Source organism: Corvus cornix, chromosome Z, assembly GCF_000738735.6.
Source record: "Corvus cornix cornix isolate S_Up_H32 chromosome Z, ASM73873v5, whole genome shotgun sequence".
Classification (NCBI taxonomy): domain Eukaryota; kingdom Metazoa; phylum Chordata; class Aves; order Passeriformes; family Corvidae; genus Corvus; species Corvus cornix.
The window spans coordinates 22,601,330-22,627,333 of NC_046357.1; the positions used below are offsets into that span (position 1 = coordinate 22,601,330).

A 26,004-nucleotide genomic window follows, 5' to 3' on the forward strand; every position below is an offset into this window, starting at 1 on the left:
TTTCAGGGTGAATTTGGTGACCTCATCTATGAGTGGACACACCGTGTAGGATTTTCCCAATTGCCAGGAAGGGCTCTCCAGGTCCTCACTGTGAAATGGGGCTCCCCAGCAATTTTGGACTCTGGATGATGGTAAACTTTTTAGGCAAGGGGTGATATATCTTTCTAAATCACTATCCTTTCTCTTGTGTAGTAATGATTAGTTGCATTAGCTTGCTTACTTTTGCATGTTGCTACAGCTGAGTGTGTAGTAAGCTTATTGTTTTATTGAATGTATCATTTTACTTCTGTGTTGCCTTAATATTCATAGTAAAATAAGTCGTTCTTTCCATTGGTGTCTGTGTCCTTTAAATTGCCCCTGTCAGTTGGCAAAACAAAGTGAGAGGATATTTTGTGACCAAGACCATTGTCTTGTTTGTGTGTATGCCACAGCAGAGGCTCAAAAAGTGCAATTTTTTATATAATACAAGTTCAGGAGTTGTTTCCTTCCAGCTCCCACACAGCAATTTGGCATACTGTGCTCTGTATATACAGTTGGGGCCTGTTCTATGCCATGAGTGTGTGCAGTAAGTCTTGTTTTCGCTTGAGTTCAGCTGAGTTGTTTCAATTGAGTGGAGCTGACTGAAGCTGCCTGTGTCAGGGACTAAAATTGCCTTGCTCTTAGTGATGGTGTACACAGATAAAATGTAAGTGCAGCACAGAGTAAAATAAGATTAGAGAAAGGATCAGCACAATATTTTTCTTAATCTCAGCCTTTTGGATGGTTTGACTTAACTTTTGTGACTTAGGTTAGAACTCTGGAAGAAATATTTGGGACTTGTGGTGAATACAATATGCAGTCATGCAATTAGTCATCTAAATACTGTTTAATTTGTGCCTTGGTTCGTTTGTAAGCTCTAAATCATGTTAATCATGCTTCAGCATTGACAATCTGTTTCTACTCACATCAATTTACTGAATATACGTGATGGCTTTTACCATGAGACTTGATGGAGTTTGAGTGACTTCTATGCATTGTACTGGTATTGTTTATATAATTGAACTAGAACATTGTTTTCTTCTTCCACTTTGCTACCACAATAAATATAATAAAACTCATTGTGTGAGCACACCATACACAAAGGTACTCTCTGTTTTAAACAAAACTGATTTCCTTTTCTTGTAGATGCCATGATTACTTGTGGTAATCACATCCTCCTCTGTCTCCCTGGTTCTTGATTAATGCCAATGCTGTGTGATCCTAGCAGCCTTTTTGTTTTGACAAAGAGGGTTCAGAGCTGAGTTGTAACATAGAGTTGTTTTGCATTTTTGGTATTCTTCTATACATGGTGTGGCCTTGCCTTGATGCGCTGCAGGCAGTACTGCCAATTCTTTCTTTTTACCAGTCATCCTTGGCTTTTGTTACTGTTCTTTGTCTCTTGAATGCATGTGCACTGCTCACTTAGCCATTTCTTCTGGTGCACAAATGTTTATGCTCCATGTGCTCCAGTGTAATGATTCTTCTACAGAGCAGGTTTCACCTGCAACCTTTTAATACTCCAGGAGAAGGAAGGGGTCATTACAAAAGAGGCTGTTATTGGGTCTGTTTTTCTTTTAATCCCTCTCCTCCCCCTTGTATTTTATACTCAGATATGTCAGCTTTGTCTCTGAGTTAAGCTATTCTCTCCGTTCTCTTTATTACAGGATAAACCAGGGATACGTCTGCATATGATTTATCAGGTTGAAATAGAAAAACTTCTCAGAAAGCTGAACAGAGTGTTTTGAACACTTTTGGCAGGGTGTATTTTGACATACACCTTGCTGATATCCAGTAGTGCAATTGGCTGTGGAAAAGACCTGCACGGCTGCAGTCTCTTTTGGCTCCAAAACCCAGCACTGCCTAGGAAAACCACCTGTTGATCCTAGTCTTCTGGAAGACCTTCTGGAAATTAGACTGATTCCTCCTGTAGCCCACCACTACCAGGAAGATTCTTGAAGCAGCTCTGGTCTTGCTAGTGAGAGAACTCTATTTGGCCAAACTTTTGATCACATAATGCCAATTTCTCATTTTCAGGTTTTCCTAAGTAGAGCTGTGATGCTATTGAACTGGACTCCTGTCATCTCTGTGTTCCATTCTAGTGTTTCCAATCTTTTTTTCTTCTTTGTTGGCAACTTATTCAGAAAATTTCTGTTTACTTCTTTTTAGAAACTTCTTTCAAATAAAAGGACAGGGTGCTGGGGAGGGTTCTGTCTCTTTCTTCCAAAGAATCAAATCCATAGATTGGCAGGTCCTGCACAAGGATTTTTTGAGGGGCTTGCTTTGTGGACAGCACAGAGGCCATTAGCATTGTAACCATTTCTTGTGCTGCCAGCTCAAATTGTGCCCCGCAAGTTTCATAGTAACGGTATTCGTTACTGTGATATAAGCAGAATGATCTGCAGAGCTGGAAGAAGATGAGGCACTTTACTCTTAATTAGAATGTATGAGTGTTGTGTACTTCATTGCCTACCGCAGGAGATTTATTCCTTTGGCACTGACAGTTACACAACAAGTCTATATCAAAGCTGTGTGCTTTGATTTGGGGAAATCTCTACTTTGGGCCCAGCTGGTAGGCAGGTACCCTCAAAGAATACTTATGCTGTCCTGCATGGACCTGTCATCTGCAAATTAATTATTTTTTTAAAAGAAAAAGTTCACTGTCAAAAAAATTTAACAGATAATTAATTATTGCAATCTGACAGTCCTGAAGAAGTCTACTACTGAGCTGACAAATGTAAAACTGCCCTTTTCTTGTTACTCTAAATTTACCTGTAGGTTCAGGAGCTTCCTCTAGTGTTCCCACATCAGCATCCCAAGAAAGTCAGCACTGCAGAAAGACAGTGCCTTTTTATATAAAGATGGTTTTCATCTTTATATATGATGGTAGAAACTGATTTTAATCTATCAGACTTAATTGCAGGAGTTGAAATACTGATTTACAACTGGCTTAGTTTTTCCTGCTGCTAGAGGCTGTGTGCAACAGAAAAATAAGGCAGGTGGTCAGATATAGTAACAACTGACTGACCTTAACCTAGCGCTTGCTTTTCTCTCTGAGAGTGATCACTCTGCAAGCTTCAAGTCCCTTGTAAGGATGGAGAACCAGGTTGTCTATAAGCTTGAGTCTGTTTAACCTCATATTCTTGTAGAGCTGCTTTAGTAGACCCTCTATATTGACCTTATCTGGTAATTTGAGGATATGCAGGCTTCCCTTCTTCCATCTGTCACTCATTAACTCCATTATGACTCAGTGCCTCCCAGCCAGCACCAGACTGCCTGCTGCTGGCTGGTTACCTGAGTGTCTGAAATGTGTAAATATGCTGGGATACACTGCTGTCTTCTTTTTACCCAGCACACTGTTTCCTCAGCATCACCAAAGTTAAATGTCCACGTCACTTGTTTCTAAGGTAAAGGTATTAGCTGTGATTGAAAATCTGAGACATCATGCAATGAAATTCTGAGTAGGAAGGAAATGCTGTGCTGCATCCAGTGGCAGGGGGCTTAGAAAGAACAGCATTTCTTAAGTGGCCTTTCATGTCATTGTGCTAGAAAGGGGCAATGAAGAGCGTGCAAATGCAGTACTGGGGAGTTCAGTGCAAAGCTGTGTAATGCCACACTTCTGTGCTTCACTTCTAAAAATTAACCTGCTCAGAAATGTGTAATTGATGCATTTCCGTAACAGACAATGCAGACTGTAATCCACTCTAACATTGGATTGGAAAAACAATTAAGCAACCAGTTTATTAAACTATCATTCTCAAAAGAAAGGTTCTTTAAGCAAATTTGCCTGGGAATACCAGCCTTGTGGGTTTTTTAATACTAAACTCTTCAAATGCTTTGCAATGCTTTCTTTCAAGTCCAGCAAGTTTCATTTGACCAGAATCTAACCAAATTTAAATACTTAAATGCATGGATAATTTTTTAGAAATCAGTAACTGCTACCAGTCAGAAAATATTTGTGTGAATTACAAAACACTAGTAAAGATATAGAGGAAGATACCACAATTTTGTGTTATGACCAACCCATTGTTCTGGAAGGGGTAGTTACATGTGTGTGTCAGGCCCCACATCCACTAATAGTCTCTGTGATCACCCTACCTCAGGGATTTATAGTTGCAGGCTGCTCTTGCCTTGCCCTGGCAGATCCTTGGGTGCTCACATTGCTGTTGTGGTTGCTTGCGGTGCCTCCCCAACCTCCATGCACAGTCATAAGGGTGATCATCCAGTCACAGCAGTAACAAGTACTGGGATATTCCAACTTTCTTTTTGTCAGGCCCACAGCTCGGACATACTGTGCTGTTCCAGCTGCTTCTGGCATGATTCTTAGGGTATGCTGGATTTTGGGAGATGTCCAAAGGCCAAGGCTTCTGGAAACCCTTGGCTACCTACAAGAATGTGGGGAGAAGTGGTCCATAATCCAGGTACTGGTGCACATTTAGGAAAAAATGGAGAAAGTCATGCCTTTATTATGGTCTTTAGCCACCTAGACTGCATGACATAGATGGTCTTGCAGTGACCCACAAGTAAAACTGCAGGTGATGAGTAAGTTACTTCTGCTGCCTGCTCACACCTTTGCACAGTGCTTCCCTGTACTGGAATACCTTTTCCACGGGAAACAACTGTAGCAAACAGTAAGGTTGTTATTGGCTGTGTCAGAACTCCAATTGGGAATCTCAGTTGTGGTTTCCAGAGCATGTATGTGCACATGCGTAGACATTACTCCTCCTTCCCATAATCTTGTTTTTGCCTGTTGTCTTAACTACTAGGCTCAAGCAAAATACCCATTTTCTTAAAAAGCAATTTCAAGCCTTTTTTGTTTTAACAGGCATACAAATTCTAAATTTACAGAAGTGACCACCACAACATGTAATAATCTAGTTTGTTTTCTTTCTGCTTGCATTTACATTTGGAAAAAATCGCCATATTTCATTTCACCTGAAAAACAGTCAAGTGGCATATTTCTCCTCCTCACTGGATGCAGACTTTTTGTGCTCTTCATTTTGCCAATTGACACAAACCAAAAACGTTTAATTATGAAAAAACTTGAAATTACATAACATTGAAAGCATTGTTCTGAGTTGTAGCTTTATTTCAGAATATGTGAACAAAACAATGCAATTCCTAATATTCTTATCCTAAAATACACTGGGCTGCTTCATACTGAGGAAGCAGAGAGTCTTTGAGCATTCTTGGTAAGTTATGACTTCCCTGTGCTACCCCAAAAAGCTTTCTGCTTCACCACAAACATCTTTGGAGTTCTCTGTAGAGATAGTAATACTGCATTCTTCTCACAGTGAAGGAGGATGGTGAGAACCTCTACTTCTGTAAAAATAATCCATGTAGGAATGAGTGGGTGAAGAGTAAAGTGGATATGTGCAAGGATGCAACAAATGCAAGTGAAACTGCGGTTGGCATCTGAGGGTAATAACGCCTGTCCTGGTGACCTGAGCAAAGCTGATGTGCCACAGGTCACTGGTATGTATAAAAATGGGTTGGCTATCCTGTAGGCTGCCTGAAGGTGCCTCAAAGTGACATTCTCCAGGGGCTTCAGGTTCTGCTACTCTGCCTGTGCACACACTGGTGAGGAAAATGGTTTGCTCCCAGGGCACAACTGGCTTCTGAGCAGGGGTTTTCCTGAGAACTGCCCCATGCTTACAACTTCTAACCCAGAGTTTTCTTTCCTTCTTTGTTCCCCGGCACCTGAATGGAGATCAGTGTTTTAAGTCCATTCTTGGGTACTCCTTGGCTGTCTTTTGTCCTATGGGGACACTCCATGCCCCCATTCTTCCTGACTTATTAGAACTCTGTAAGTCTGCGTGCATAAAATTCGTTATACAAAGCAAGACCAAAGCATCTTGCCTTTCCCTACTGATGCTGTGAATTCCCTGTCACTTGAAAGCCCTAAATCAGAATAAGCATCTATTCAAAGAGGCCCCCTGCCAAAAGGAAGATTTTGAGGCAGGAATTACTACTGGTTGAAGATTTCTGCCCAGTAAATCAGATCAGCCTTCTCTGATTTTAGAATGTATATTTGATGGATAAACCTTATTCTAAATGCACTGATAGTTTGAGTGACAACTCTTTCCATGTAGTAACATCTGCACATTGCTTTGCTGTTAGTCTGCGTAATGTTTGCCAGCAACACAGCAGGGAAGTTCAAGCCTTTCTGGTGATGAATTTTTACTGAAAAAGCCAAGGCACACATCCCAGAGCTCTAGGGTGCTCTAACTGATTGGAAAGTACATTACAGAGCTCTGCTGTTTTCTTCAGTGCAGAGGCTGGATTTATTCCTAACAGCACTGGCTGGCATAACAGACCTGCATAGAGCAGTGAATTAATGGTGCTCCCCCCTCAGTGAATGCTGGTTGCTATCGCAGACATGCATGTGGTACAGCCCCTCATACTCTTCCACCCATGTGTCACCTTCACCAGTCTCTCCTTGTAAGACAGTTTCATTTTTGCATTAAACCTCAGATTCTCCTTCATGTTTTGAGTTGATTTTGCAGACGTGGAAATTAAGCAAAGCCTGACCAGACAGCTTCTTGCAATTGTATGAGAAGTCTGGAACAGAAATAGAAGATGATTGCAGTTTTGCTGAGTTCTCACTATGCTGTGATCCTTGTGTTCCCATGTCTTAACCACATTCTTTGGGAAGCTGACTGTGTTTCAGAGCTAAACACACCAGTGGTTTTCCACTGCCTGTTGGCTGGTCATGCTGCTTTCCTGTCTGTTGTTCAATTCTTGAGTCTGTCCCTACTGCTTCTGGGGAGTGGAGCTATAAATCAGAGAAGGTGTGCTGAGCCTCCAGCCCCAGTCCTGACGAGGAGTCCTCACCTGAAGTTGGGACTTTTGCTGCTTCTACAAAGCAGGAGCATCAGCCACATCAGTGCCTGAACTGTGCTGAGGGCCTCCTGGATGCCCACAAACTGGTGTCCTTTGCAGTTTAATAACCATCTGGTTGACAGAATTAATTTTATAAGAGTGGTAAATACATTGTCTCTAGCTGAATATATGCAGCTTTTGGAGCACCATTAAAAACAAAGTACTTGTCTGTTTTTTATTAAATGTACTGCTATGATAACTGGTCTCTTCAGTCCCTAGCATAACCAAATTATGTAATACTGATTCATCACATGATCCACTTCCTAAAGCATCAACTCTGTTTGCATATATGAGGAAAGAGGAAGGGCTTTTACATCCTGCAATCCACCCCAGTTTCCTTGGTAGGTGTTGCTACATTATCTACACATATGTACCCATATTCAGGGTAATAGCTTTTAGTTGCTCTGAATTCCTAAAGCAAGGGCAGTTAAGACTAGAAATAGAGTTTAAAATAGTTATATTAAATATTTCAGCATGCACACACACACGCAGGGGACACAAAGCAGTCAAGGACAGGGAGTCTTTCCACAGAGTCCTTAATTTCTACTTTTCATAGCTTTGCAGTAGTAATTTCTATCTGTGTGGAAAATTCATGTCGCTGGATGTTAGTGTCCACAGAGGAGACAGAGGAGTCCTGTGAAAGTACAGACTTCCCCATCCACCTACTACATGTCTCCATAATATGTAGCCGTTCATGATCATTAAATTAGCTTTAAGTCCACGCTGGGCAGAGAAGGTTATATTCATAACTCTATTAAGTCTTTGTTCTTCACAAAATTCAGGAGTCTAGCATGACCTTGGCGGAGCAGCAGTCCGTGTCAATTAGGAAATCTTTCTGAGATTAATGGGTTCTCTTGTTATTTCCTTATCGACAAGTCTCTGGCCTTATCTATAAGCAGATTCACGCAGTCTCTTTGTAAACACGCATTCATCTTACACTTGTCATATCTGAGTTTAGCTTTGCAAGTTCCTATCATCACATGGGAAGCTGAGAAATCCTTGGCTCCTGCCTAGTACTGTGCATGGTTCTTAGTGACTGAGGCTGCTGAATGTATTTCGGAAACACCGAGGAAAGGTCTCAGCTACTGTTAGGAAAGCACGGCCTTACAGCTGTCCTTGGAACAAACATGGCTTTTCCACGCGGAACGGGCTCGCGTGCCAGCCCTGCGATGTGGAAAAGCAGTTTGCACCGGGGTTGGTGCACTACAGCGTTAAAATTCAGTTTGACACCCGGCCTCGTAAGATCCGCATGTTTCAATGCCTTATTCAGTCAATTTATTAGATTCCAGCTACTCAAAACCAGGTGTTTTAGTGGGTATGTAATTAGGCAGGTGATCTCAGCAGTGTCCTCGCTAGCAGGACAGCCTGCCGAGGATGGCCCCGCTCGGATCCACCCTCCGTATGGCAGCTGCCGCCGCTCCTGCTGGCTCGGGGAGCGAGGTAGCGAAGCTCACACGCGGGCTGACGACAGCGGAAGCGGGGCGGCGGGGCCGGGCCGGGCCGTCAGCCGGGCAGAGGCGGTGCTGCTCCGCCCGCGGCGCCCCGCGCTGCCCTGCGCAGCCCAGGACATCCCAGCCCTGCGAGCTCCTGCATGCGGGAGCGGGGAGGGAGCCGCGCCGCCCCGCTCTGCCAGCATGTCCGCCCGCTGCTGCGCCGGCCAGGTAGGGTCGGGGGCGCGGGCAGCGCGGCAGGTGTGCGGCGCGGGGGGCGGACATTGCCGGGCACGGCGCTGGGGGCCCGCCCGGGGGCTCCGCGGTCGCGGCGGGGAGCGAGATCCCGGGTGAGCGGCCGGCGGGGCCGGGGCGGTGGGCGCTCTACGCGGCAGCGGAGGCCGGGGTGGGCAAGGGCCGGTGCGCCGTCCCTGCTCTGCCCCGCGGCTCGGCAGGCTCCGGGCCGGGCTGCGCGCCGGGCTCCCCGGCCATCGGCGCGGTAGAGGAAAAGCAGCCCTCGCAGTGAGCGGCGTGCCTGTCCAGGCTCTCCGAGTGCACTCAGTGGTGTTTCTGCCAGTTTCCTGGGTGGATTCCCCTCGTGTTTCGGGAGGGAGGCTGGACGCAGGCTGTCCCCCGAGGTGCGTGCGGGCAGGCGGGAGCCGCTCCGCTCACCGGCGCCCGCAGCAGGGCAGTGGCATGCGGGTGGAGACGCCGACAGGGAGAGAGGCCTTCCCAAATCCCTGCACAGCAAGGAGCAATTCCCAAAGGGGCAACAGATCCTTTAGAGCTGCGGGAGGCAGTTGGGTAATAGCCACTGGCTCCAGGTGGTGGGGAGATGAGTCCACATGGTGTAAGAATTGGAATGATCTTTTCGTTATCACTGGCTGCCTATCAGTCCTCAGACCCTTTCACAAATCCTTTAAATTCGGCTTGTGGAGAGTTTTGGCATGTTCTCAGGTGCTGACAGAGGAAGTGAGAGATGAGAGCAAGTGGTGATGGAGGGCAGTGCAGGACCTACACTGTTCAGTATCCGTGCAGTGAGGATTCGGTACTCCACATCTTACCATGGTGCACCTGTTTTCCTGTTTGAATCAATCCCATGGATGAAGGATCATGACTTGGAGGAGATAGGCAGTAGTGAGGCCCTTTCCAGATCTCCTTCTTGGCTGCACTCAAGGGAAGGACTCCTGTTCCTAGTAGTTGTGTCTCTGACGTGATGTTAGACACCTTCTCCAGGCACTTTATTTTGTGCTGTATTTTCACAAATTTCTGTTTCTGCCGTAGAAACCCATTACTACTGAGATAAATGAATTTGCGAGCCGAATTTTCAGTAGCATAATATTGAACATTTATTAGTAGAACAAAGGCATATCACAGCGCTGGGGTGCTTAGCAATACTGCCAGAGGCGCGGCTCCATTCATTTTACCGTGAACTTAAGTACTTCTTTAAACATAGTCAATAAGCCCAGAAAGTAATTTCCACTTCACTCAACTTTCCCCCCTCTCCGATCTCTGCCCCCTCCCGCCAGCACGACGCCGCCTCGCTCCTCTGGGTAGCTTCAGAATTGAAGGCAGGCACCCCACTCCGGTGCCTCCCCAGTCTCCAACCTAATTTGTAGCTGACAGTTTCCTTGGGAGGTGTGAGTCTTGATGAGATAACAAACTTCCTGGGATGCATGTGGTTTATCTTTGTTTCTTTAAGATGTCCTGGTTTCTGGCTCTGTAGTTTGTCAACTTAAAGGACATTTATTACCATGTATTTATTACTACGTTTCACAACATACTACAATTATTTCGAAGTTACAATTCACTCTTAATCTTGTTTCTACTTAACTATATTTTACCTTAACACTATTTCTACATAGTATATTATCACTTGTAAATGTTAAAATCATATATGTGAAAGACAACATTTATCATTCACTCATTCGTCACACTAATTCTGTCGGCAACAGACTAGCCAGTGAGCTTATTCCTGTTGTTTTACATATTTAAACACCTTATGTCCTAATTCTGTTGATATTTCTATTGCCCACCCTGCCCACCCTCAGAATCTGATTATTCTCTTGCTTTTGTGTGAACCACCTGGGGAAAATCTTACGTCTTTCCTATAGTTTGAAATCCTGGGCTAGATTTGGTCTTTTGTGTGTAGTTCTTTCAAGCTTCAGTGGGACAGGAGGGATTACTGAGCATACATCCGCTTGCCTGCCCTCTGGGAGCTGCCCTCGGCCTCTCCAAACAGTCCTGTGGACCTGGGGGACAGCAGTAACTACATTTGCTAATATTCTTCTTAACGCAGGGGCCTCCCTGACTGCTGTTGCACAACCACTTTGGCAGCGTGTGAAACAAGTTGTGGAGCAGCTCAACCAAATACTGTTCCTAGGTGCTGTTACTGCAGTGGTTCACGGCGTTTTGCATTTTCATTGTGCTTTTTTTTTGGTGTAGCTTCTGGAGAAGTAACTTAAATACCAAGAGTTTGAAACTGTTGTGATGCTCGGTGGTGAATGGCATGGCTTCAGCGTGACCGACCTTTGAGACATTCTTAAAGCCTCTGTCCCTACCCCGTGTTGTAATCTCTGATAGTAATGTGTTTCATTGACACTGATGTGCCACTCTGGAGTCTGTAAATAAACTGAACTCCTTAATGTTGTTGAAGATTAAGCAAAAGCCCTAAGATAGATGTAGTCATAGTCCCAGAAATCCCTGGGGAGATGTATTCTGCTGGCTCAAGCACTACTTTTGATGTAAGACTTATCTATGCTAAATATGACATATTGCTGGAGTTACACCAGCAAACATAGTGTGGATAACCTTTCTTTAGGCTAAGATAATAAACAGCATAAACCATGTTCCAATAGCATGCAGTGTCACATTTTTAAAATGAAAAATGGTCTTTGCCTTCATTACTTGATTTATTCCAACCTTGTTGAGGAGATGTTTGTATAACGTGATTAATACACAAGAAAAACAAAAGGCATAAAAGTTCTTCATTCTGTCTCAACCAAGCTTCCTCAGGCATTTTGTGGGTACTGTTAATCAAGCTGGAAAATCAAGAAGGAATTTGGCCTCTCCCTCAGTGTTCCCCTGAAGTTAGCCCTATGTCCAGAAACAGAGATTAAGTGCTTGAGGAAAGATGAAAATTTTATAAGAGTTATGCAAAACAACTCCCATGTTAGGTCCCTGATTTTTTCCTAAAATATAGTAGTTTAATGTGTTTGATATCCTATAGTGAGAGGCTTTTTTGTGGGAAGTATTTTTGCCCTTTTTATACTTTATGCATGCCTCTCTGTGGATCTGCTTTCCTGGAACTGACTGAGAATTTTGCTGTTGTCTTTCTGAGCTGTTTAAGTGCAACTGTCGTTTGTGTGCAATTGTTGTTTGTCTATAGCTGATACCAAAATTTTATTGTGAGTTAACATGACTATTAATTTTCGCTCCAAAAAAATTTCCTGGTATGAAGTAGATGATGAGTGATTGGTACTTTTTTTGGGTCAAACCATGCTAAATGTCTAGTTGATGGTGCCTGTCAGAATGAATGCATTCAGTTTTGCAGCCCAGATTCCTGTTGTTATAGGATGCAGCGGCAAGCTGCCAGATTTCCGTGTACTTTGGTTATGCTGATTTTGCATTTGCAAAATTATTTATAATTGTCTTAATGGACAGTACTGTGTGACTTGCATCCTTGCCAAGTAGACCCTGGGAACTTTCTTTGAAGGAACTTGGCCGTTTATTAACTTTAATTTCTGCAGTTGTTTTTTATTGAGCAATGTACAACCTTGCTTTGAAGACAATTGTGATATTTAGGTCTCTGAGCTGTAATAAACTTGCTAAATGTTTCTTCTTTTGCTCATGTCTCATTGATAGGCCTATTTTGAGAATGTAGTGAGAATACAGTTTGGCTTGGTCCTCCACAATGCTTTTGATTACATAAAAACTCTGCTTAAATTGACAGGAAACAGGATTTTATATTTGGCTTTTCTTCAGTAGTTATTCTCAAGAGAATAAATTTGAGATCATGGTTAAAGAAAGCAGCTGTTGCGGAAAATCTTTATTACAATGAATGTGTTTTTTCCAGAGTTAAATAAATGTAATTTAGATCGTTAACATTCATTTTGGGGGGACAGTATGTAGTAGCTGGGTTGTTCAAGAAGATGAATTTTTCAATTAGAATTGGTAGCTATTAAAGCTTATGAAGCTGTTTTTGTAGGTCTGTTGAATCTTGAGTGATGTCCTTAATAGTGTTCTGCACTTAGAAATCATACTGTGGAATAAATAAAAGATGTGCTGCAAGTTAGACTATCAGGTTTTCATTTTATATCCAGACCTCTAATTCTGATGGGGTTTTTTTAAAAGAAAAAAAAAGGGGAAAAAGCAGTGAACCTTGGCCCATCTTATGGCTTCCGTGACTCATAGCTTTTGGGGAAAGGAGAGAGATCCCTGTGCACTCTGGGGCTGCTTTCCTCTCTGGCGCTGCCTGTTTGTACCTGCAGGTTGAGAAGAGGGCTTGCAGTCCTGTCCCCATGGTCTCCTCTTTCCATTACATGGTGAAAAGGGTGGTTCTGTCACCCTCATCCAGATTTGTGTCCTCTCAGGTTACAGGAGCATTGCAGGACATGTGTGTAGTGTGATGTACCACAGTGCAGTGGGATGAGGCCAGTGGTGTTCCTGGCTCCACTCCACATGGTGCTCCCCAAAATACATCTCTTGTTCTGCAAAAGGTTTTCCTGGGTGAGAGCGGTTTGTTAAGTGTGTTTGACCTGAACATTTAGCTTTGGGTGTTTCCACACCTCTGCCACTGCTATTATTAATCGTGATAGAATATGAAGCTATCTGTCTGAGGTCAGATGTAGCATATTGTAGTGTTTATATATAATTATATATATATATATATAAATATAATTATATATTTATATACTTGTATATTGTAGTGTTATGTATTTAAGACCTAACTTAAATGTGTTAGGAAAAACAGCTTGGTGAAGGACTGTTTTCCCTGTTTGCAGAAACATGGAGGTTTTGCTTTAAGTAAATGGTTTCCTGAATAATTGAATTAGCAAACCTGATTTCCTGCAGCTTTGTCCATTGAGGTTGGTATCTCGTGCTGATTCCCCTTCTAGAAAGTACTGAAGATGTGTTTTAGCCTTTTCCTTGCTTAGGGTTGAGAGATCATTTTTTCTCCACTAAATCTTTCACTTATTTTCAAGGAAACTTTAATAACTTATCTTTGAGGTCCCATCTGCCTGCTATAGCAGGATAAAATTTACTGCTGGATTCAAAAGTGGTCAGAAACGGAAGGAAAAGTGTCCAAAAGATGGGGAGATTCTCTAAGTGTTGTATCATTTGACATTGCATTTCTAGGTTGGAATCCTTTCCCTGTCTCCGTATAAAACAGAGAAGATAGTCTTTCTCATTCCTGCCTAATTTCCAGTTGCTTCCTGTTTTTTTAGACTTTTTCTCTTGCATCCCATGGGTTGGTTGTATTGTGGGTTCAAAGAAACACCTCAGATACCCATAGCTCCAGAGCTGTGGAGTGAAGGCAATATAAGAGCAGGGCCTTTGCTTTTGAGGGCAAGGGAGTACTTTTCTGCAGAAGGATCTAAATACTACTGCTGCTTTTAGTTTAATTTTTGCAAGTGTGGTTGTTCCAGGATATGTTTTTCCCATTACTGGAACTTTCATTTCAACAGATGCATTCACCGTTGTGGGTAAAAGACATACTTATTTCAGGGGAGCAATTGGATGAAAGCCTGAGCTATGACTATGGTAGAAGGTGAAGGTCTCTCTGGAGCTAGTGACTGCTCTCATCCCAAACACGTGCTGGGGCTGGATGGTGTTCGCAAGTTAGCCATGAGAAGATGCTTGGACATTAGGTTTCTTCTAGTGTCCTTCTCAAGGACCCCAGTCAACAGTGCTTCCATTCCTGTCTCAACTGTGCAGGCCCTAATATGTCTTGGCGTGTAAATGCCTGGCCTCCAAGTCATTCAGGCTGCAGTTGCCCACTCTGTCAAACGGATTGGACCTGCTGCCTTGTTCAGGTTATCCAGGAGATAAGCTTCAGCATCAGCGTGTGCTACAGTGTGAGGCAGTGAGGGATTGAGCCAGCCAGAGTTGTGGGGGACTGTAGTGTGTGCCCATGATGGCATGTGGGGAGAAGGTGGCTCTGTGACCATTCTGAAGGGAGTCCTACACACTAGCGATCTCATCATCATTTTAATTAGTGGCTAAGCAGTATCTAATGTTTGCAGTTTACTAATTGGATCTTTCAGCAATTAAAGATGGTGTGTGCTCAAGTATTTGAACATATAAATGTTAACAGTCTGAAAACATAAAGCTTTGCTCTTCCTTCTGTCCAGTAGCACTGATCCAAAATGCAACAACCTGTAATCTCTGGTACTGAGTTTTAACTGGAACTGTTCTTAATGTTTTCTGAAAAGACCTGTCTTGTCAGTTCGAACTCTTGGCTTATTACAGTCACTGGCAAAGCAGTGGTTCAGGAATACTTCCTATATCAGGAAGATATAGTCATTATATTTAAAAAATGCTCATTTTAGAAGAATCGAGAGGCATCAAGAAGCATCACAAGGATGTGAGCAGGCTCCACTTTGAACCTGCCAGTCTAGAAAAGTGTGTGAATGTTGTGAATGTCAGTTATCTAAACTGAAGCATTTTTTGCAATGCTTCGAACAAGTAGATTTTTTCTTTTTTTATTTGAAGGGATAAGAAAGAGTTAAGGCTTTATACCAATTTATTGGCTTTGGTCACTTTGTACAAAGTGTTAATGTCTTTTTTTTTTACTCTCCACCATAAAGTCCTCTTGGACTCAGTACTGAAACCATCTTTTAAAGACACAGCATGTTTGTGGAACAGCTCAAAGCTGTCTATTCAAAAGCAAAGCAGCTGTTCCAGCTACATGCTTTTAAGTCAATGCATATGAATATTCAATTTTAACTCCTTCTGCACTCCAGTGGTCCATGGGCTTAGGCAGTTACTGTCCTGCATTTTGTTCTCTGTACCTGGTGATGTACCATGTTATACCATGTACCATTCTACCTCTAGAGTCCTGGTCTCGAACATCAGAGCTAACCTGGAAAAAACCTGCTCTCTGTGTGAAGTGATGGCTCCAGTTGTGAGACTTGGCCACTGCTGACTTGTCTTCTATCTTCCAGTTGCTCTTTCAGTATCTCCTCTGCTGTGAAAGTTTGAGAAGTGGCTGCAGCATGAGCTTAAACTTTCTGCAGATGAGAAACTGTGAAATATAAAATTATAGAAAAGGACAGCTGAACCTGTCATCCAGTGGAGGTTGCTGTCAGTGAGGAATGTCAAGGGATCAGTGCAGAGAAGCTTCAGGATCAGGTCTGTTTTCCTCAGTGACTTGAGAGGATATTTAAAATTGCTCCCAAAAGCACACAGGCAGATAGAAGGACTGATGCAGTGGAGACTACTACTGAAGCAAGTACAACCCAGATGGCATGACACCGCTTTTTAAGTTTAATACAACTTTTTAAGTACAGCCATCTAGCTGGTTGCCCACCTTGTGTGTGGAGTGCTGCGAGGCCAAGTCCCACCCCCTTTGTGGTTGTGTGCTGAGGAGAGGAGTCAGGTGGCTTGCTGGACTGTTTGCAGTGGGACTCCATGATTTTCTGGGAGGGATTGGGCAAATTTGAATTTTTTGCAGGGAAAAAGACCCTGAACAACTTAGGTGCTGGGAGGAAAAGTCTTGAAGCCTTCAAATGAGACTGAGGATAAACGTTTTGGTTTCCTTCTTTGATGAGCAGGGAGAAAAGACCAGGTAGTTAAAAGGCTGTCTAAGCTAGAGAAGAAAGCCTCACCAGGAACGAGTGCCTGGGGAACTGTAGCAGGCAAATTAGAAGGTGGGGGGTTTTTTTCTCTTTTCCGTGTCATATTTAAGTAACCAGAGGGATGGACAGTCTTCCTTATATTGCTGTCAAATACATATGGTCTATGCTCATGGAAGGTAGCTATGCTACTGAGGAGATGGGTGATGTGATACACTGTGAGGCTCAGGTCAGACTAAACAATTGACTTGATTTTTCCAAAATCATCAGGAGAAGAGCAGTTGTGCAGACTTGAATTTAGACGTTTTGCAGTGATGTTATTTTCTAATGCTGAGCTGAGTCGCCACTTAGTAACATTTTTGCACAGTGACAGAAGCTTATCGCCCTCAGTCCAGCTTAATTCCAGCTCTGCCGGTGCCTGGCAGTGGCTCACCCACAGTTTAATTCTCGGAGTAGCTTTCTTGCCTGAGTTTCCAGCTGCTTGGTGATGTATGGCAGTTCTGCCCCGTGGTGGCTGAGGGCAGGAAACCCTTGCCAAAAAGCATTTCTCAGGCAGTGCCTGGGCTGGCGTGACTTTTCTCTGAAATCTGTTTTAATTTTGCACAGTTTGCAGTGTGAGACGTGCTTCTCAAAATAGGTCATCAGTTGATTAACTGGTATGTTGGTTCACAAAACCTCTTGGCTTAAGTCACATGGTGAGTCTGAATATTAAATAAGAGGCAGTGGAAAGCCGGTTAAGTCAGACAAAGGACAAAATAAAGCCTCTTTTTTGGTGAATTTAGTTACTTCAGAGGGACAAACAGCTGTGTAATCATGTGACCAGTTGAAGAAGCTTTTGGAAAATGCATATCAGCAGTAGGTTTTCAGTTATAGTCTGAGACCAGCTCCTAACACTCAGGACACCTGGCATCAGACATCTGTTGTTTTCATGAAGCAGTGCACTAACAAAATACTTGGTTCTAGACACTCTTTCCTGAAACCAAAAGTCCAAGCGAGGGCAGGTGTGTAGCCTCTTCATGATCTTTTTCATGCAGGGCTAGCTGCTTTCCCTGTCCAGACTCCTTGGATGCTGCCTGTAGCTGTGAGAGTAGATATTTGGATGTTTTTGACAGACACTGCTATTAACAGCTCAGTGACTGCATTGTCTGCGAACCTTATGGCCCAGATAATGCTGGTAGTCAAGTAATCAAGCAGTGCATGAAAAACTAAGCTGCTCTAGGCCCCCATGAAAGGAAGCTTCAGGAAGGCATGTTCTGGTGCTCTGTGGACAGGCTGGAAGGCATGCATTCTCCCTGGACGCTCTCACTAGGCTGTCAGTTAGGAGGGAAGAAGTGAAAAGCTGCTAAGTCTTCATTTCATTAAAGTATGCAGGTTTTTTTCTCCATTGTGCTCCTATCCCCTTTGATTTTTACCATTTCTGATGAAGTCTCCCAAAAGGAAGTGCTTTGTTGTGATAAGTTTGATACTTGCCTATGGTTTGTATAATTTAAAAATACCATAGGCTATTTTGGGCAGTGATCCTGAAACTCTTCACTTTAATGACTGCACAAAGTATTTTCTAAAGCCTTCAAGATCTTTTTGGGAACGTATGTGGAAAATACATTCTTAAAATCTCACTGTCTCTATAAAAGCAACAGGCAAGATAGGTTCACTTACTTCTCAGTTTTGTGTGTAAACAGTTACATGTGCTTAACATTAGTCTCATACCTCATTCTACTGATTTATCAGATTGGATCACAGCTTGCAAAAATTGAGACTTGAGTGTGTGGCAGGTGTTAAGTGTGTGCTGGTGGTGTATTTATTGTAGGGAGCCAATAGTTTGTGCACAAGTTGGTAAGCCTGCTTTTATCCTGTTTCGTTAACCTGTCTAACTCTTGTTAACCATAGGTGCTCCCCAGGCTATTGTAAGATGGGACTGTTCAATATGTCTGGGCCTGCCTGTACTTGGAAAAGTGGTTTGCACGAACTAAGGCTGTCACGTGTCTGCTTACCTCTGCTCTTTACTGGGTGAATGTCAAAATTACATTCCTGCATTGGCAGGGACCTACAGCACTCACATCGAATGAGGTGATAGGAAAACGCCACTGGAAACATCTGTTCAGAGAAGGGAGAAGGTGTGTAGGACAGCTGCAAAACATTCACCTCTGTTTTCCCCTTCTGCTCGCGCACTGTGCCCTCGTGGGAAATGGTGGAGCTGTTGCTGCTGTTGCATGATAAATCAGCAGCTGAGAAGGATTCATATGTAATTTTTTCACTTGCCACTAGGTTGCTTTATTTGGTCACCCCCAGCAGAAGAAAGAACTGTCAGGGCTCAGGAGGTGCGTGCTGGAGCAGGGGTAGGAGTGAGTGAGTGGCTGGCAGAGGAGTCACAGATCAGTCTGAGTTTGAAGGGATCCACAAGGATCATTGAGTCCAGCTCTTACGTGAATGGCCTGTATGGGGATCATACCCACAATTCTGGCGTCATTAGGAAAAAGGCTGGGGGGAGCCAGGGATTGTTAAGATAGCCTATATTAACAGAAAAATTTCCCACACAGCTTTCCACAGCTGCTGTTGTGAAACCAGTCAAGTCAGCCATCATCCAGGCAGTTCAAATCCTGGTGCAGTCTGTTTTCAAGTATATCAGGTTTGCAGATTTTCAGGTCTTGGGCAAGTTGGCACTGTACTTGGTGGGCTCCAGAAGAGTAGCACTGAGCAAAGCAGGCAGCTGGTCTGCGCTGTGGTGTCATGTTGGGTTAGTGTGAGGGAGCTGGCTGATGGTAAGTATTTGTGGAAAGCATAAATATTTGTCCAGTGTTTGTAATTGTTGTCAAACTGTGGTGTTCACCCAGTGAGGAGACGTAAAGCTAGAGAGAGAGAGCCGGGCTGGCTGTGCTTGCTGCCTGACTTGTGGGAGCCTTTGGATTGAGAAGCACTTGAAGCCAGAACCTGCTGCAGAATGACAGACTCCTGCCAGAGCAGCCTGGCTTTCAGGGTGCCATTGTGCTGTGATTTTTGACATTGCTTTCTTTTTTTCTCAGTCTTTATGACAAAAATTTATTGCTGTCTTCCAGTGGGTTTTGAGCCCTGGGCAGACCATTGCTGCAGTCGAAAAGCAGAGCAGAAGTGAGATGGGCCGTGCCTGCAGTAAAGGATGTGGCATCAGAGTATCTGTGTGGCTTAACTGCACATTGACCAAAACTTAACAGAGAACTCTTTGTACTTCTGGGCTTTGATGTCTTGTCACCCAAAACTAATTCTTTGAAACCTCTTGTGTCCGTAGGTTGTGGCCAGCATCTTACTCTTTGGGACAGAGACTGTTCTCATTAATTTTTGGATAACACCTATTTCATTGTGGCCTACTGTGGAATGTTAGAGGTACAGTTAAAAAAAAGAAAAAAAAGGAAACAAACTCACATAAAACCCCCTAACCACCAAATTTGGGAGTGTAGCTGAATAATCTAACCAACTTTCTATGGTTTCCATGGCTATTCAGAGTGCTTAAAGAGGTTCATCTGAAAAAGATGGAAATACCGGTATTTTTCACAAGTATTTCCTATTTATAGGGTTACGTGTGCAGAATTAGAAACTATCATTAAAGTCTAAGTAATGTGGAAAAATACATAAACGACTTATATATTCTATTTAAGCATTTGTTACTTTAAGTAGCAGCTCCAGGGACCCAGGAGTGGAATAGCAGATGCTGCTGGATGTAGACGAGAGTTTACTGGCAGAGCTCTCTAGCACCTGGTGTAGGAAAATGTTTTTCTCCTTACAAATGCCAAAGCTGCATACCTTGTTACTTCTATACTGTAATTGTTAGTATTATGCTAAGGCCAACTGTTCAGGTTCATCATGGATCCTTTGGATTTGGCTGATACCAAATCCTTTCAGGTTAAAAGGACCTTTAGTCTTAATTTTTTTGTTGCTGTTATAATTCTGAATGGGGTGAATTATACATTTCTGGTATGCATTTGTTTTGAAATGTTATCCCATTTGTTTGCTGAATCAGTAACTTACCATAGCTTCCTTATTTCCTGGACTTCTGTTGATGCTGTAAAAGGTAATGTAATGTCACTACCTAAAAAAAAGAGAATTGCCATTCAGCCACTACTGCCTTCTACTTTGGCAGTATACTTGCATGATGTGTACATAGTATTTTTAATTTCCAGCTTCGGTGCCAACATGAGGCCATTCTGTTTATTCCCCATATCTGGAGCTCTGTGTTTTGGGGAGGATTTCTGTTTTGCAGTAGCAGCAGTTTTAGCAGCTGCGTGCTTTGAGGCCCCGTCTCCTCTGACATGAGATCCAGTGGTGAAGTGAGAGGAGAGCAGCGTGGGAGCTGGGTTGGAGTGTCCCCACTTTATGTCTTCTGCAGTTGAAGAGCTGCTGTTGAGCAAGGGAAGGGCCTGTCTGCCACCCCCTTCCTGGGGACTGAAGGCAGGAAGTATGAGCTTGAGTGTTGCAAAAAGACTCCCAGTTTATCATTTCCTTGCCATGACTAGTCATGGCAAGGAAATGATAAACTGGGAGTCTTTTCAAGAGACTTCTTCAAAATTATTTGAGGCTCTTTGAACAACCAGTCTGGTTGTGAGACTCTGTGGATTTATGTGGACTCTGTGGATATATGTGTCTGCAAACCCCCTCCCCTTTATCAGACAAGTCATTGATGCTGGAAGAGAAAGTGTCCTGGGAGGAAAACAGTGCATGATGGCTGGTCACCTGAAGGCACATTCAACCAATGAAGGTTGCCTGGATGACTCAAATGTGGCACTTGCGGATTTTCACTCCTCTGGCAAGCATCCACCTTGTACAGCTGCTTGCTGAAAGCAGAACATCCTCTGAATGTTCCTATGGCCCTTCCAAAAGCTAAGGAAACACCAGTAAGAAGCAGCCTTGGTGTGCTCGAGCACCAGGCTCTGGCAGTGCGCCATACCTAGCCACAGGGAGCCCCTGGAAAATGGGAGTGTTGTGGGGTGAGGTTACTCTGGGTTGGCAGCAGTGAGACCTGGGTGGGTGGCTCCCTGCTCCTGGCTGCCTGCTGATGTCCAAAAATCCCTCCTGTGGTCATGGCCAGTGGGTTAAGCACAGGAATCATACGGAGCTGCTGCCTTTTGCAAGGAAGGGCCTGCCATGGACAGTGCTGCCTTATGTATATAAGTAAGGTTTACCTTTGTATTTTATATATGACTTTTAGAAAAGTAGAAGACAGGGAAGGTGAATCCAGGTTCTGTGAAAGTCAGTTATACTGTTGACAGCAAGAAAATAATGACCATCAGTCTAGATGCCTTTCAGGATTTATTCAGTACCTTTTTCTTTGCTAAATAAGGTAACTAAATGCTCTTTGCTATGTTTTGTGGATTTTATCTTGGTGGATCCTCAGTTGTGGGTAGAAAACTAAAATAAACAAGGAAATCTGTCTCTCATCCTTAGCAAATCTGGGAAAGCTAGAAACTGATGTGCTTTAAACTAGTGAGTTTTGATAAACAAGACAGTCTACTTCCACTTAAGTGCTGCTCAGCTGGGAGGAAAGGACTTGAGAAATTCTGGAGTTTTCAGGAAGTCTCCTAGCTTCCCTGTCTAGCTTTTGCAGTAGAAACGCTAAGGTGGAGGGTTTTGGTGGGTTTTTGACTTGCGTTTTTTTTCTTACTTTTCAGCTGGCCTGCTGCTGCGGTACTGCTGCTTGTTCCTTGTGCTGCAAATGCTGCCCCAAGATAAAACAGTCAACCAGCACCCGCTTCATGTATGCGCTTTACTTCATCCTGGTGACCATCATCTGCTGTGTCATGATGTCTACAACAGTAGCTAATGAAATGAAAACTCATGTAAGTAACAGAGGTGTGGTCACTCCTGCCCCTGGAAGAAAATGGGGCTCCTTACATGGCTCTTTGTGTATAGGGGTGCTCCCTCAGAAGAGGCAGTCAATTTCTTCCACCCATCCACTTCCAAACCCAGAATCATTTTTCAATGCTCAGTCTCTTGATTTTTCAGCCTCTTCCTGTCACCCATTGAGTATGTTCCACAACAGGAAGAGCCCAGGCCTAGCATCCTTCCTCTCTGGTGGAGAAATCTGCTGCAGTGAACCCACCCCAGGTTTGCAGTGCAGGCAGTGTCACAGGAGGGAGAAGTATTAGGGAATTTGTTTTAGAAGAACAAATCAGTTCAGTCTAACCTTGATTTTGTTTCTGGCAGCTTGTTTAGTAGAAGATGCAGCAAATTAGAAAATAACTCTTCAGGTGTTGCAATTTTAATTCTGCCTTCCTGGTGCGACAGACTACTGCAAAGCACAATGCTGCAGAGCCTCTACAAGGGGTTTCCTTCAGTGTGTGTTGAGTCATTGTGTTCACATGGCCTTTAACCACAGCAAATACTGTTCATCTCTAATTGTCTTTTAAATTAAACAGCTTCAAAAGGATGAAAGGAGCTGTGGCTAAAGCTAGATTTTAGAACTCAAGTTTCTTTCAGAGTCTTAATATAACTTTCCTAAGCTAAATGCTCACCAGCCTCCTTGTTCTCACACACTGGTCCTGTTGTACCACATACTTGGTTTGGTTTCATAAGCCACCCAAGTAGGACAAATCCTCTCTCTCACCCACTACAAACTACAAAAATAAAACCCTGCTTTTAAGTAGGGGGAACAAGGGCTGCTTTGCTTAATTCTTAAAAAATGAAGGTTCTGCACCAAATGCATCATTGGGCCTGCTTCAGGGTTGTGTATGTGCTTGTCCTGGAGGTTCAGGCTTCCCTCAGTGCAGGCATCTAGTTGTTTTGTGCTCCTCTCCCAAGAGAATGCTTTGGTTGCATACTGTTTCCTAGTTGAACCAGTTGCTGAACAAGCTGGTGCCCTGGTTACATTCTGCACTTGACTTTCGGTTCTCTCTGAAACACTTCCCTCCAGAGCATCCCAGATGCAGAAGCTGGTGGCAGCACCCCCTTCCTGCAACACAGATGAACCAGCAGGTTTATAGCAGGCTAATTTGAGGGCTTCTGTGCTCTGCTGCCTGTGACCTTTCTTTCTTCCCATGGTACCTTCTTTCTATGTTCTGTCCTAACTTTCTTTCATTTAATAGCACTTCGCATGAGTTACCCTAGTGCCACCTTTTTACCCTGGGCTCCCTACCACCCTGTAGGAGCACCCAGAACAGACACGACACTTGCCTGTGAGCTGACTTAAAAACGGTTCAACATGTGCGTGCTGAAATTGCTTGCCAGGAATTACTTTGACTTACTAGATGCTTAGCTTGGCAATAAAGGGAATAACCCAAGGAACTTAAGTGTGTGGGAGACAAATTATGTGCTTATATCCAAATTTCATAAAGTTATTTTCCATCAGTAGTGTGGTTTTAATGCAGCTTGTATCCCTAACAAAAAAAGACTCACTCAGAGTATCCAAGAGAAAAGTGATTCAAGAAGCCTTCAACAACATGCTTTTCAGTATTGCCAAATTTCTTTTCCAATTCATAGTCTTGAAAGCTCAGTGTGGGAAGAAGTGGCACAAAGAGTAGCTGTTAGTTTGAAGTGGAAAGATAATCACTGTCTTAGTTTAGAGCATTTGATGTCTTTGAATAGTAAATGGACCATCTGAAAGTAAGCTTTCTTTATCTGCTCTCTAATTTAATAATTATGTTCAGGGCTGTTAAAAGTTCAAAGATCCCTGAAGCTAATTCAGCACAGTTGTAATGGAGTGCACCTTGAAAATATTTGTTCAGACTAACCAGTCTCAGCTTCCCGATGATGAGCTGTGTTTTGAAAGTGCTGTGCACTTACTGATTCCTTTGCTTTTGGCTGGGTCATGGAACACTCCTAGTTCCTGAAGCCAGACTGTAAGCAAATATTTTGCATGATATTTTTGGGACCTCACTCTCTCTTTTTTTGAGAGAAGACAGATTTTGATTAATTTTAATCAGATTTTTTTTTTTAATTTTTGTATTTAGGTAAAGAATTTCAAATTGTAATGCAGTCCTTTTTAGAGCTGTAATCTTGGCAAGGAACATGTGTCTCTTTTACCAGTGTACAGCTCAAATACTCATGCTGATCTTACATGAAAGGAATCTCTCTTTTGTCAGTGAGAGGTGTTTTTTTCTCTTTGGTTGTTTTGCTGTAAGTTCCCAAGTCTGCAGTAGTAGATCTCTAGGGAAAGAAGCAAGAGGCAGTGGAGGAACAGGGACAAAGTTGATGGATATGTCCAGGAAAATATTTTGGATAGTATGATGTAAAATAGATTTTGCAAGAGCAATATTGCATACCAAGGCAAAAGATGGAGTGTTCATCAATCAAGACATGAGCCTGGTAACAGAGACAGAAATACAGAGAAGACCAATATGGAGTTACACAAAATGGTTTAGAGACTTGATTCTGTTCCAAAATGAAGCAAAGCAGGGCACAACTTTAAGTGCTTTGATACATATATGATTTCTTTTTTCCTGTTACACTGTTTTTTTAAAAAATAGATACAACTTTACTCACATGTGTTCTGTTGAAGCAAAACCTTGCATTTCACAGGCTTTCAAAGGATAACTGAGAGAAGAAAAGAAGAATTGTTTTGATTTCTCAAAACAATGTTTTGATTTTTTAAATTAAATTTTTAATCTTAAAGCTCTTTCAAAACTTGTGGTTTCTGTCTGAAAATATCCATGTCCTACTTAATTAATGAAAAGAAAAATAAGAAAGATATTTTCAGGAAAACAAACACCAGTAAAACTCAGTTCAGTTGTGTGAAAGCATGTCAGTACAAGGTGGTCACAACTTCTGGCAAAACATACTTTCAGGCTTATTTCCCCAGATTAGGTTTATATCTTGGCCCTTAACTGCATTATTGTACATTAAACCCCAAACATGCTACCAAAAATAAGGGTTCTGAGTGCGGATGCCCATTGCATATTTCTGATAAAAATTTAGTCATAGATTCATGATGACATGTGTTCTGGTCTCATTGTTTCTTGGTTTTTTATTTCATTTCTCAGCTGCCCGGGAGAGGTGATTTTACGCGGGGTTTTTTGCCCTTGCTTTCCCACCTGCACAGATTTTCTTCCATGCTTCCTGTTTTCATAACAAAGTTTGCCTGCCATATTCTCCCTCCTTGGGTGAGGCCATCCAGATGAAAGCAGGGTCCTTCAGGCCTGTTTCTACACACTCCTTCCTTCCTGTGCCCCTCTGATGCTCTTTGCTGTGCTCCTACACTCCCACATTTGGGTGCTGACAGACCCCACCCGGGGGTAGCCAGGCCCTGTCCCGGCCCCAGCGCTGGCTCCTTGCACTGAGATGGTTCCATGTGCCTGCAGCTTGCAGTGAGAGCAAGTTTAGGGCACCCTGTTTCTGTAGATGCTACTCAAAGTTGTTTTTCATCTCTGAGGGCTTCAGAGTGTGCTGGAAAATTGCCAGCTTTGCTGTGATAACATCACTGCTTGCGCAGCAACTGAGGCTTTTGTGTTATTGGAGCGGATACTGAGTTTCTGCAACAAGAATTCTTTGTCCTCTACTCAGAGACCAAAGAATTTAGCTTCTGCTGCTTTTAAAGGTAATAAAAGTAGCTATTTCGCTGTATCTTGGCAAATAACTAATCTGTGACTTAACAGCTGTCAAAAATATCTAGCAAATGGAAAGCATGGTGGAGCACGTAGGGTGGGCAGCCTTCTCAGCAGCTGAATGTGTTTCAGAGATACAGACTGAAAAAAAATTAGTCTTTTTTGTCTCTCAGTGAAGTCACATAAGCCTTGATAAATTGTTTCCAGAAGTAGACCATCCTTTCACAAAAACACGCCTTTTTTATTACATCAGTCCTATTGTCCCCAGCATTGTACTTGTGTTTATTATCTGTTGGGGTCTCCAAGACTTTGATTTTATTCTTGTTTTGTTCCTTCAGGACTATGGGTCTTCTAAAAGGGCATTCAGTCCCATGGGAC

General features: G+C 43.1%; 1 protein-coding gene across 2 annotated transcripts in view; it reads left to right on the forward strand.

Annotated features, from left to right (window-relative positions):
• SERINC5 (serine incorporator 5) overlaps positions 1 to 26,004 on the forward strand; it is a 49,891-nt gene continuing 23,887 nt past the window's right edge. Inside the window, exons 1-2 of one of the 2 annotated variants that reach the window (XM_019291979.3) lie at positions 1 to 131; positions 21,760 to 21,927. In XM_019291979.3, the coding sequence (XP_019147524.2) occupies positions 96 to 131; positions 21,760 to 21,927 (204 nt within the window). In that variant the 5' untranslated portion in view covers positions 1 to 95. Of the gene's footprint in view, positions 132 to 19,456; positions 19,481 to 21,759; positions 21,928 to 26,004 lie in introns of those variants that run through there. The other variant, XM_010409629.4, reaches the window with a different exon arrangement.